We start from the raw sequence: 13,958 nt of genomic DNA, 5'->3' as shown, positions 1-13,958 counted from the left end.
TGGTGATTTCAACTGTCACCATGCCAGTTGGCTGGGTGTGGGTACCTCTCTCACCAGCCATGGCTCTTCAGCAATGGACTTCTGCGACTCACTGGGACTGACACAATCTGTCAATTTCCCAACCCGGATCTCAGTCAACGGAGCATCTTCTCTTCTGGACTTGGTTATGACTAACTTCCCTGAAAATGTCTGCTGCTCTTCTTCTGCTCCAATCGGCTCTCCTGATCATGTGCTTGTTAAAGTGGACATCTCTCTGACCATTCTCAGAGAGCCTCCTCAGCATCGACAAGTCTGGCATTTCACTCAGGCCAACTGGCACGGTCTTCAAGCAGCCAGCACAGATTTATCCCATCTCGTCTTCAGTTGTCATACCCTTCCTGCCGTCCATGGTACACGGAATCTTGTGGTGAGGCTATTGCCCAGAAACAACTTGCTTTCGTCTCCTGGAAAGCAAATCCAACGGAAGGAAATCTCATTTCCTTTCACAAAGCCCGAAACAAGTGTGTGTCCACCCTCAGGAGAGCCAGGAAACAATATCTCTCCGTTCTCAGGACCGAACTCTCTTATCTGTCTCCCTCTTCCAAATCCTGGTGGCATCTGGTCAAATCTGTTTCTGGTGTTTGTTCCCCCTCCATCCCCTCCCTCACCCCAAATGGCCACACGGCTGACTCCGCACGTGAAAAAGCTGAATGCCTCAACTCTGTGTTTGCCTCTAAATCTTGTGTCCCAAACCCATCCCTCTCTGTACCCACCGTACCCAGTCGTACCCAGCTGCTCCTCGACTCTGTGTCCTTTCCTCCTGACAAGGTGGAAAAGTTTCTGTCAACCCTCGACTCTGATTCTGCAACTGGACCTGACGGCATCAGCCCACGGGTCCTAAAATCATGTTCTTCCGCTCTTTCACTCCCTCTCTCTGTTCTCTTCACTCTCTCTTTTGCTCAAAGTCATCTTCCATCTGCTTGGAAATCTGCCAACATCACCGCTTTGCACAAAAAAGGTGCAAAAACAGATCCCAGCAACTACAGACCAATCAGCCTTCTCCCAATTATCAGCAAAGTCATGGAATTCATCATTGCTTCAGATATGAAATCTTTCCTCTTCTCCAATGGCTTGATCTCTGATCATCAATTTGGTTTCAGACCTGGACACTCCACTCTGGACATGCTGCTTCTGCTTTCTCAACAATGGATGGAGGTCCTCAATGCCAAACAGGAAATTAGAGCAGTCTCCCTTGACATATCACGTGCCTTCGATACGGTCTGGCACCCCGCTCTGCTCACCAAACTCTCCTCTTTTGGTATCCATGGAAATCTCCACGCATGGCTGGCGGACTTCCTCTCTAGTCGTAGTCAACGTGTGGCCCTGAATGGGTTTCTCTCATCTCCTCTTCCTGTTCAGGCTGGAGTTCCCCAAGGCAGTGTTCTGGGCCCTGTGCTTTTTCTGGTCTTCATCAATGATCTCTCTGACTCTCTTGAAAATCCTCTCTATCTCTTTGCTGACGACTCTACTCTCTGTCGCTCCATTCTTCATCCCTCAGATCGGCAGTCTGCAGCCTCCTCACTCTCTGCAGACCTTGACAAAATTACAGACTGGGCAAACAAGTGGAACATGTCTTTCAATCCTGACAAATCTCACACTCTTACGATGTCTCTCCGAAAAGACCGACTGGACAACCCTCCCATCCACTTTCTGAATAATCCTCTCCAAGAAGTTCTGTCACTCAAGCTTTTGGGTCTCACTATCTGCCATGATCTTTCCTGGGAAAACCACATTTCAAATCTGGCCTCCAAAGCCAGTCGCCGACTGGGCATCCTCCGTCGTGTGAAGTCCTTCCTCGGCACACCTGAGCTCCTCACCACATACAAGGCTTTCATCCGCAGCTCAATGGAATACTGCTCTCCCCTCTGGGCTGGTGCTCCTGCCTCACACCTAGCTCGCCTTCACGCTGTTGAAACCAAAGCATTCAGAATCATTGGAATCTCCCACGATGACGCTAACTCCAAGGGCCTCTCACTCACTCACTCACTCACCGCAGGCAGGTTGGTGGTCTTTCCGTCTTCTACCGACTCCTCTCTGGCCTTGCCCCCCAGCTCTCTCTGGGCTCTGTCCCGCAAATATTCCTACAGGTCGCACAAGATCTGCCTGCAACCCTCTTATGGTTAAACTGCCAAAAGCAAGACTCTCTGCTCACCTTCACTCCTTCATTCCTCTTTTCTCCCACCTCTGGAACAAACTCCCTCACTCTCTTCAATCCCACTCCACCCTCCAAGTCTTTAAAACAGCTGTTCACCACCATCTCTTATCTTCCCCCATCCAAAACCTTGATCTTTTCTACCCCAGCTAATTTCACCCCAATTCCACTTTTTTGAAATACCAACTTCTGTCCAGGAAGTCCTTGGTGCCCTTGTGTTTTATACTTCTCCCCCCCCCCCCCCCTTCCCATGCCTCCTCCCCCCGGGCCCTCTCCCTTCCACACATCTCCCTGCTCTCGGATGTTGTGTTTGTGTGCTTCCCCTTCTCTCCCCATCTTGTCTTCCGCTCCCTCTTTTTGGGTATTTTGTTTGTCTGGTTGATTTGTTTGTGAAGTAAATGTTAGCTCTTTCACGAGCCTCGATTCAGTATACAAAAAAAATTTAAAAAAATTAAAAAAATATCGAAACCCCTGTCAGATTCCACCAAACCCCTCGGAGAAGATGTAGCTTACCCCCTAAAAATACATCTTTTTCGGGCGTGGCTCCGCCCACAATGGGCGCAATACACCCACTCTAGGCAGGACACAGCTAGATCATGATATCAACCTCCCACCCAAGTTTCATCAAGCTCGGATGATATCATCGGGTAGTTATGCTGCGGACAGACAGACACACACAGACAGACGCACACACATGACGAATATAGTGGTCACTTGATAACTCGTGAACCAATAACTTGAAGCTCAAAGTTAGTGAACAAATAATGGGATGTTCAGATCATTGAAAGCTTATGTAGTGCGAAACGAATTTTAGGTTATGTAAGCAAGTCATAAAAGGGAAATACAAAGTGCAAAATCCATCACAAAATAATTACTGCACATTGGCCAACGACGCAGATGAACGCACTGGAAGAGCACACCGAGCCAATAAGCAAGCTTACCCATGTGCAAATCCAAGGCGATGCATCTCAGTCAGGCCCGCAGCCATCTCGCAGGCTATTCGACTTACAGAAGGTGCATCCAATGCAGATCCGTCCCGTTTCATGTACGCCTTCAAGTCACCCTGCGAGGTGAACGTGGCACAATTTATTATTTCATAGTTTACAAGATACATTTACTTTCATCCCAAGTAATAGTCACATTGCAAATTAAATAAGAGACGACTACAAGGGCCTTCACAACCTAGAAGTGAATGACATCAGGAGTGTTTATCAAGCAAAAAGGTGCAGGTTAAATCTATAATATAAAAGGTGCTCGGTCTTGGTGTGCCTGGGTGCGTGCGACCGTCAACAAATAGGGGAGTTAGACGCCGCACGTATGCTCGCAATCAATTCTGATCGCCATCTTTTTATCAATCAGATGCGAGTCAACCTGCAAACAGTATGATATGGTTGAGCAAGGTGACGATAGATGCGCTGGTTTCAATTTACAGTTTAAAACAAAAACTCTTCCTCCTTCATCTTCTTCTTCACTTAAAATGATGGTGCGTTCTCATTCAATCCTGTTTCTCAAATCAATTTTTCGAGTTTTCCAAGATGGCGCCCATACCACATGACCTATGTCATCATAATTATCAATAAAATATTATACGGGAGAAGGCACACCTATGGTAAAAATTTCCTGAGAATCGGACCAACGGTTGCAGAGAAAATCATATTTATTCTGTACGGACAAACAGACAGACAAACAACTTGAAAATAAGAATAAGCTGAATAAGAAGAAAATAAATGTTCTTGATTGGCCCAGGCAAAGTCCTGACTTAAACCCAATTGAACATTCATGGCAAGACTTGAAGATTTCAGTCCATTGACGATCCCCATCAAACTTGGCAGAACTAGAGCAATTTTCACGTGAAGAATGGGCAAAGATTTCACCATCTCACTGGGCAAAGCTGGTGGAGACCTTCCCAAAAAGACGCACAGCAATCATTTTTTTTTTTTTTTTTTTTTTTTTTTGTTGTATACAAGATCGAGGCTCGTGAAAGAGCGAACATTAATCACACAGAAAGACAAACCGACACATAAAACATATAACATCGGGAGCGGTAGACAAGATGGGGAGAGAGGGTGAAGGACACAAACACAACATTTGAGAGCAGGGACCGAGAGACATGGAGACATCGAGAGATCTGAGAGAGGGCGAGGGCTTTGGGGGGGGGGCATGGGAAGGGGGCGGTGGGAGAGGTATAAAACATATGGACACTGCCAGGACTTCCAGGAAAGAAGTTGGAATTTCAAACAAGGTGGATCTGGGGTGAATTAGCGGGGGTAGAAAAGATCAAGGTTTTGGATGGGGGAAGATAAGAGATGGTGGTGAACAGCTGTTTTAAAGACCTGGAGGGAGGAGTGGGATTGAAGGGAGTGAGGGAGTTTGTTCCAGAGGCGGGAGAAAAGAGGAATGAAAGAGTGAAGGTGAGCAGAGAGCCGAGATTTCGGCAGTTTAACCATCAGAGGGTTGCTGGCAGATCTTGTGCGACCTGTAGGAATATTTGGGGGACAGAGCACAGAGAGAGCTGGGGGTGCAAGGCCGGAGAGGAGTCGGTAGAAGACAGAAAGACCACCTACCTGCCTGCGGTGAGTGAGTGAAAGGCCCTCAGAGATAGCTTCATCGCGGGAGATTCCAATAATTCTGAAAGCTTTGGTTTCAACAGCGTGAAGCCGAGCTAGGTGTGAGGCAGGAGCACCGGCCCATAGGGGAGAACAGTATTCCATTGAGCTGCGGATGAAAGCCTTGTATGTGGTGAGGAGCTCAGGTGTGCCGAGGAAGGACTTCGCACGACGGAGGATGCCCAGTCGGCGACTGGCTTTGGAGGCCAGCTTGGAAATGTGGTTTTCCCAAGAAAGATCATGGCAGATAGTGAGACCCAAAATCTTCAGCGACAGAACTTCTTGGAGAGGATTGTTGAGAAAGTAGATGGGAGGGTTGTCCAGTCGATCTTTTCGGAGAGTCTTTCGCAATCTTTTCATTGCTGCAAAAGGTGTTCCCACCAAGTACTGACCTAAGGGGCTGAATACTTTTGCAACCAGTGAATTTTGATTGATATGGCATGTAACCTCCTTAAACGATAACTGTTTAGTTTGAACTCCAGTTGTGAATAAAAAGGTTTATTTGAAAAGCTTGTTTCTACATAATTCATCAAAATGTAGTATTATTGGGAGAGGGTGAATACTTTTACAGGCCACTGTAAATAGCTTTTCAACTTGTTTGTTATCATATAGAGGTACAGTATTTGAAACAAGCTGCAGAATCATTATCAGCACTGGCTCACAGCACATTACATTTTGTCACAGTTCACTACTCTACTGTTGTCTCTACTGTTGTACTTGTGTGCTTCCCTCTCTCTCTCCATCTTGTCTCACGCTCCCTTTATCATACGTTTTATGTGTCAGTTTGCTTTTTTGTCCCCCGTCGCACCGCGGAGCGAAAGGGGGACTATGGTTTTCCCCTCCGTCCGTGTGTCCGTCCGTCCGTGCGTGCGTGCGTGTGTGCGTAAGCTAAGGACGGAATTCTAATTTGGTGTGTGGGTGCAACCCACGTCAAAATCCAAGATGGCCGCCGCCATGTATGTCTGACGCCATGAATGTCTGATCCTTGTGAGCGGGAATATCTTGAAAAATAAGCGAAGTACCAACTTCTAATCTGGTGTGTGGGTGTATCTAGGCATAAGGAAGAACGCTATTGAAAATTTGGTCGCCACGTCAAAATCGAAGATGGTCGCCACCATATATATGTCTGAACCTTGTGAGTGGAATATCTTGAAAAATAAGCGAAGTACCAACTTCTAATTTGGTGTGTGGGTGTATCTTGGCATAAGGAAGAACGCTATTGAAAATTGGGTCACCACGTCAAAATCCAAGATGGCCGCCACCATATATATGTCTGAACCTTGTGAGCGGAATATTTTGAAAAATAAGCGAAGTACCAACTTCTAATCTGGTGTGTGGGTGTACCTAGGCATACGGAAGAACGCTATTGAAAATTGGGTCGCCATGTCAAAATCCAGGATGGCCGCCTTGCGTCTTCCACTTTGTCAACTCACATCACTTCACCGACGGGGGACCTAGGCGTAACGCTTGTTGTCATTAATGTTAGCTCTTACATGAGCCTCGATTTCCAGCTGAGGAAGTTAGGCAACATCACTGCAATACAAAATCATTGTGCAAAAACGGATCCTATTACCTACAGACCTATTAGCTTGCTTCCAATTATAAGCAAGGTCATGGAACCTATAATTGCAGTTGACATCTGATCTCAGATCATCAATACGGTTTCAAAACTGGTCATTCTAAAGTGGCCATGCTGCTTCCTACTCTACAAACAATGGATGTCAGCCTTCATTGTCAGACATGAGATCAGGGCTGTCTCTCTGGACATATCTCGAGCACTTGATATAGTCTGGCTCCCCGAACTCTCTGCTTATGCCATCCCAGGACACCTCTCATAGCTCACCGAGTTCCTCCACTTTCGTATCCAGTGTGTATGTCTTAACGGGAACCTCTCGTCACATCTCCCTGTTGAGGCTGGAATGCCCTCAAAAGGACTGTCTGGAAACCATCCCATCTACTTCCTGAACAAACCACTTGAGGTTAATTCGCTCAAACCTTTGAGCCTCACCGTCAGCCATGGTCTTTCTTGGGCAGACCATATGTCCAAGATGGCCTCGGCCTTTCCCTCTGGGCTGGTGTCCCTGCCTCACACCTTGCCCTTCTTGATGGTCGTGGAATGCAAGACTCTCAAAATCATTGGGATCTTCCGTGACAAAGCTGAGTATCTATGCCTATTACTTTCACGTGGCAAATAGGTTGGTTTCCTCTCTGCATTCTCCCACCTCGTTTTTGGTGTGGTTCCCTTTGCCCTCATTTGGCTCTGGCCCTCCCAAGTTTCTGCAGAGCGCACATGGTCTGCCAGTAACTCTCTTCTAGTCAAACTCAAGAGTTTCACCCTCATTACCAATCACGGTGAGGCATCCATCTATCACTCGTATATAAATCCAAATGGTCACAATTCAATGAAAAAGTCACCAGTTTACGAAGCCGTCAGATGTTGCCCGGATGAGGGTGAACCTAGTCGGCAACTTCACTTTTAATCTACTTGGTGACAGTATTTGACTTTAACACCAATATTCACGCTGTGAGAAGACCTTCAAGGGCTGGTCATGGCTTTGTCTGGATGGTAACATCACGGCGTTCACCCAGGTTGAAGAACTAAGGAACACCCATCATCACAATTTCTGCCCGCAAAAACAGAGATAACTCCTCGTTGTGATCAGTATGGTATAAAACAATGTGTTTGTGTGCCATCCCTCAGATGGACGTTAAATGGGCATCCTGTCTGCCAGCATTCGTTGGACGTTAAATGGGCAACTCATAAATTACATTGTTTAATTGTATGGTTGGCAGCACATCTTTCCGAACCGGAAGAAGCATTGTGTGAGTAATAAATATCACTCGTGTCGTCAGATTTATCAAATTTTACCCTTCTAAGGCAGCTTCAAGTAAATGGGCCACTTCTATGGTCCGAAGATAGTGTCCTTCGACAAAATGGTAATTTTAAGTGCTATACATACAACAATGACTTTATCAGGGTAACCATGATCACGCACATTGGCTTTGATGTGCACGATTTCCAGAGCAAGCTTGCAAGGTGAGCTGAGGGCCTGGGCTCTATTCGCAAGTGTGTTGATAGGGGTGATCTTGTAGTGAGTGGCACTAAATGAAACTTTCCCATTAATCGCAACCCTCAATAGAAGACTCACCAATTCACAGAACTCGAGCAGGACAAGGCTCGGCACTTCTGAGAAATGTCCCAAACAACGAAGGATGTTCTGGTGCTCAGCAGCTCTGAACACAAAAGGAGAGGTTTAAAGTACTTATTAATCCTCAGAAGAAATACAATAAAATGTTCCCCACCAATGTGATATCTTCTAAGTCCAAAAAGGGCATAACTCTGGTAAATTGATGAAATGCCCTGAAACCCTGAACTTGTTCTGTAGCTTATCATATTAAAGTCACGTACCAAGTTTCAGTTGAATATGTTAAAGGGTATGACAAAAAGGCTGAAAAAACCATGAGTGGGACCGACGGACAGTCAGACAGACAGACACAGACTGAGAGCAAACCTATAGTCCCCTCCTGTGAAACCGGTAAGGGACTAATAATGTCAAATGATACTTATGTAAAGCCTATTTCAATAACAGCACACATACTCACGCATGCACATACACACACAGACCGATACTTTGATATGCATATATATAATATCAGTAAGGTGGGGGTGGTTGGAGAGTAGAGAGAGTTGTCTGAGGACAGAGGAGAGTGGAGGAGTAATTGTGCTAAAAGCAGGGCAGGAGCTTGGTGCCTCAAATCATTCATCATTCCAATCACAAATTAATACTATAATATTAATATATCAAAATATAATGTTAAATCACAATTGTATTGAGATATCAAACAAACGAACCATTGTCATCTCCTCACTTCTGGATTCGGGAGTAAGGTCCATGTCCATCGCATTTCAAAATCATAACTACATTGAGGAATTTCTGAAACCTTCTACCTACCTTACGCTGGGACCCAAAACGTTCCACAGAAGGTTATATTTTCTTTTTGTAAAATATGCCACTGCAATAGTTACGAAACACATCCCCCTGTTATGTGTCCAGATCCTCAGCTCTGATTGGTGTACGTTTGTGGGGACATGCGGGACAGACAAACGCTGTTCTAGACGGCATTGCACTACCAAAAAAAAAAAGGCTCCTTGTCAGACAGATCCAGGCTCCACATATTGTGGCTTTGGAATGACTTGTATGCTGTCTGGCCCTACTCACTGTGCAAGCGCATACAAGTTCTACAACAGCCTGGGGTTCTTCATCCCATTTTTCCCCCTCTTGCCTGTTTTTTGCATACTTGGTTGCTTTGTGAGTAGGGGAGAGGGGGGGAGTTATCCCAATAAAACAATACACAATATGTTACTGCATACTTTCCACATGCATATTTACCGATACAAAGCATGTTCTTTCATGAAGCGCTGATGGTCTTCAGCAGAAGCTGTAGGATCCAACTGTTCGATGACAACAGGGCAAGCAGGAAGCGAAGCAGAGCAGATTTCTGCCAAGAGTACCTGCACATTACCAGAGGTGGTAATAATGATGTGAAACATGAAATCAAAATGAAGGTGTCACAAAGGTTCATTGGTGTAGTTATTGTAGTACAATATCATTTTAAAAAACTTCTGAGGAAAAATCTATTTATTAGATAAGCAAATATAGCAGTTATTTCAAATCACAAGTTAGGTACACTGAAAAAATTCCTGCTCTCTCCTACAAAGGGGGCATTCAGGGACAATGAATGAATAAATGAATGATCGTTTTAAGGCCATTTTCCCCGCTAGAGTGGGGGTTAGCCTTGCGGGCCCCATGACAACCATGGTTCCCTGTTTGAGGCAATGTTTTTATGGCCGGATGCCCTTCCTGACGCCAACCCTTAGTCGCCTATTACGATGCAAGGGATACGGTGTACCTATTCTAAACCGGGGTACACACCGGGATCATTCATCCCAGCAAGCTGGTACTCAATTTGCCGACCTCGGAAGGATGACAGGCTGAGTCAACCCCCCTGGTGTTAATTCAGCGATCGACCGGGATTCGAACCCAGGATCCTAGGATCCCAAGGCTGCACCCTAACCGCTAAGCCAACACCAGGCTCAAGGGTATAATTGAGGACAGATTGAGGGTATAATTGGGCCGGGGCAATAACCTAACCATGGGCTCTCCGACACCCGTTCCTATCCCCGAGAAATAAATATCAGTGAGTTAAGTCACACTACACTATGCAAAGTATGGATCAGGTCAATGTTAGGTCAGGTTTTCGATCTCAGGATATGTTCTTATTGATACTATGACGATGCTCATTTAATATTTTATTAAAATACGTTGTCAAAAGAAACGAAATGCTGTATAATTTTAATAAACAACTATAAATTGATGAAAAAAATCGTTACATTTTGAAACTAAATCGACAATGACAACAATTTAAAACAAGACTGTGCCATTAATTTGTGAGATTCATTTGTCATTTGCATTCCAAGGTGCAGGCAGATTCTCCACATAATCCACTACATGTTATATCAGTTCTTTCCTCGACTTTCTTCGCCTAAACTCGTCAATGGTATTTGAGAAGTCGAGTCCTCTCAGTACTTCACTCTCGATTCTCAAGATTGAAAGACTAGCTATCAAGTCGATCTCGTCACATTCGGTTCCTGACCTTGTCCTTCATGAATTTTCGTTTCCAGCAAGACCGCTCACAATCCCCACTGCGATTCAACACCATCATCGACAGACATATCCAAAGAGCTATTTCAGCGTCAGGAAGTGTTTTGGTGAGGTCGAGTGTATGGGGGAATTGGTACATTATCGGTTCTACTGAATTTGTTTGTGTGAGGTTTAAAGCTCTGTTGAAGATGTCAGTAAGGAAGAAAACTGGATAAATTCACATTGAACCATGGGTGCCAGATCATTGTGATCAGATTGAGCAAGATTTGCTGCAGTTTGCTTGATATCATGAGTCGAGAAAGAGAAAGAGAGCGAGAGAGCGAGAGGGGCTAGAGTTTGAACAGTAATCTAGACTTGTAGGTGATTTCCTTGTACGTATATGTTTCAAGACGGTGTTTCAAGGCACTGATCAGCTGATCAATTATGACAAGGTTGTAGCGGCTACCGCTGGGTTTACACAATCGCCTTGCACCTACCAAGGACGCGGAGCGATCACCATGCCGGGCTCGTCCAGGACGCCCGGGCAGGCCCGCGCTCAACTTGCCAGGCCTCGGCCGGGACGCCGGGCCACGCCCCCTCTCGCCTTTCCCGGGCAAACGCTCCAGGATAATGTTTGTATATATATTGCTGCCCGATAAACGGGCTTTTCAGAGTACCCGAGTTGTTTTGTGACAATAAAAAACTCGGACGAATTCCAGCTTTTTGTCGCGTCCATTCTTCCGACTACGTGGGAGCACAGCTCCTTCATTGGTGACTTACCGACATGGACACGGCAGTTGCCCTTAAACTGCCTACCTTCTGGGAGGCTCATGCGGCGGTTTGGTTCGCCCAGGCGGACTCCCTGTTCGCCCTGCGAGGCATCACGGCCGACGACACCCGCTTCCACCATGTGGTAGCAGCGCTCAGTTCAGCCACCGCGGCCCGTGCCCTGAGCCTCCTCGAGAGCCCGCCAGCCGCTGACAAATACGGCGCGATTAAAAAGCTCCTCCTCGACGCTTTCGCCCTCCCATCGGCGGAACGCGCACGGCGCCTGCTCGACCTGCCCGAGCTCGGCGACACGCGCCCGTCCGAGCGAATGGACTACATGCTTTCGCTGCTCGGCAAGCACTCTCCGTCATTCCTGTTCCGGGAGCTGTTCCTCCGTCAGCTGCCTAGCCCGGTACGCCTCGCCCTGGCGTGCACGACGATCACGGATCCCCGCGCCCTCGCCAGGGAAGCCGACAACATCTCCGCGGCAGGCCAACGCATTGCAGCAGCGACCTGGGGCCCACCGCTGTCCGACGCAACGCCCATGGCGCCCGAGCACCCGGCACGGTCGACGACCGAACGGCCGACGCAATTGGCGGCCGCAACGCCGAACCGACCACCTCCAGCATGACGACCGGGGCCTCCACCTGACCAAGCGTGGTGTTACTATCATGCCAGGTTCGGACAGAAGGCCCGGACATGCCGACCCCCGTGCACCTTCGGCAGGCCGGGAAACGGCCGGGCCGGCGTTCATGACCAGCCATGAGCGCCGGCCACACGGGCAACTTACTTTTCATCACGGACAAAGCGTCCGGACGGCGCTTCCTGTGCGACACCGGCGCCCAACTGAGCGTCATACCCGCCTCCGATCAGGACAGGCAGTCCGCGGTTTGCGGCCCCTCCTTGGTTGCGGCCAACGGATCGGCCATCCGCACCTTCGGCCCGCGCAACGTCACCCTCTGCTTCGGCGGCCAACGCTTTACTTGGACGTTTGTAACCGCAAACGTGCCCATGGCTCTGCTAGGCGCTGACTTCCTCTGCGCACACGGACTGCTGGTGGACGTCCAACGGCGTCGCCTCATCAACGCCGAGACCTTCAGCTCCCTGGTATGCACATTGAGCAGCTCCGCTCCGACCGAGCTGGCATGCGCCCTCCCGGCGGCGAACGAGTTTGCTCGCCTGCTCACGGAGTTCCCGGCCCTCACGCGGCCGACGTTTTCGGCCGTCGCAGTACGACATGGGATCGAGCACCACATACCAACCACGGGCCCGACGGTCTACGCCAGAGCCCGCCGCCTCGACCCAGCCAAGCTCGCCGTGGCCAAAGCCGAGTTCGACGCTTTGGAACACCTCGGCATCGTGCGGCGCTCCGATAGCGCGTGGGCTTCGCCACTACACATCGTCCCAAAACCAGGGGGCGGCTGGCGCCCATGTGGCGACTACCGCCGCCTTAACGACGCTACCACCCCCGACAGGTATCCGATCCCGTACATCCAAGACTTCTCCGCCCGTCTGGCAGGACGGGTCATTTTTTCAAAAATCGATCTCATACGGGGATATCACCAGGTACCTGTCAGGGCGGCCGACGTCCCTAAAACGGCCGTCATCACGCCGTTCGGCTTATTCGAATTCCTACGGATGCCGTTTGGCCTCAAGAACGCGGCTCAGGCGTTCCAGCGCTTGATGGACGGCGTGCTGCGTGACCTGCCGTTCCTCTTCGTTTACCTGGACGACATCCTCGTCGCCAGCACGTCCCGGGCCGAGCACCTCCTCCACCTCCGAACACTGTTCGGGCGCCTCAGCGAGCACGGCCTCATCGTCAACCCGGCCAAATGCCACTTCGGCACGACGGCCGTTGATTTTTTGGGCCACCACATCACCAAGAACGGGGCCGTGCCGCTGCCAACCAAGGTCGAGGCCATCATCACGTTTCCGCGTCCCCGCTCCATAAAGGCCCTGCAGGAATTCCTGGGAATGGTGAATTTCTATCACCGCTTTGTGCCCCGCGCTGCTCAACTCATGCGGCCCCTCTACGAAGCCCTCCGGGGCAAGCCGGCAAGCACGACATCGTCTGGTCCGCAGCAATGGACGCGGCCTTCCAAAGCTCAAAGCGGGCCCTCGACGACGCAAGACTGCTCGCTCACCCGGTGCTCAACGCTCCCATCGCCCTCACCACGGATGCCTCCGACTACGCGGTGGGCGCCGTACATGAGCAATGGGTGAACAGGGTTTGGCAGCCACTCGCTTTTTTCAGCCGGCAGCTCCGGCCGAACGAGCTCAAATATAGCACGTTTGACCGTGAGCTCCTCGGTCTACACCTGGCCGTTCGCCATTTCCGCCACCTCCTGGAGGGCCGACCCTTCATGGCGTTCGTCGACCACAAGCCGTTGGTTCACGCAATGGCCAAGGTCACGGAGCCGTGGTCGGCCCGCCAACAGCGCCACCTCTCCGCCGTGTCGGAGTTCACAACGGACATCCGGCACGTCGCCGGCAAAAACAACGCCGTGGCCGACTGTCTTTCTCGGGCCAGCGCGAACGCGGTCCACCTCGGCGTGGACTTAGCGCTTATGGCGGCGGACCAAACCACCGACACCACGGTGCAAGCCCTCCGGGCGGCGGACACGGGCCTCCGCCTGGCCGACATCCCCTTCGCGGACACTGTCCTGCTCTGCGACGTCTCCCAAGGCCAGCCTCGCCCCATCGTGCCCGTTACCTGGCAACGCCGCATCTTCACCTCCCTCCACGGCCTTT

The 13,958-nt window shown here is 49.4% G+C and overlaps 1 protein-coding gene across 2 annotated transcripts in view; it reads right to left on the bottom strand.

Annotated features, from left to right (window-relative positions):
• Positions 1-13,958, bottom strand: part of LOC137422484 (uncharacterized) — a 92,147-nt gene that overhangs the window by 27,077 nt on the left and 51,112 nt on the right. For both annotated transcript variants that reach the window (XM_068109230.2, XM_068109236.2), the window contains exons 5-7: positions 9,189-9,310; positions 7,947-8,031; positions 3,133-3,254 (exon numbers count right to left, since the gene is read on the bottom strand). In XM_068109230.2, coding sequence (XP_067965331.2) covers positions 3,133-3,254; positions 7,947-8,031; positions 9,189-9,310 — 329 coding nt within the window. The remainder of the gene's footprint in view (positions 1-3,132; positions 3,255-7,946; positions 8,032-9,188; positions 9,311-13,958) is intronic.

This window comes from Myxine glutinosa, chromosome 1 (genome assembly GCF_964187855.1).
Source record: "Myxine glutinosa chromosome 1, kmMyxGlut1.1, whole genome shotgun sequence".
In the NCBI taxonomy this organism is placed as follows: domain Eukaryota; kingdom Metazoa; phylum Chordata; class Myxini; order Myxiniformes; family Myxinidae; genus Myxine; species Myxine glutinosa.
This window is presented reverse-complemented; position numbering and strand designations above follow the sequence as displayed.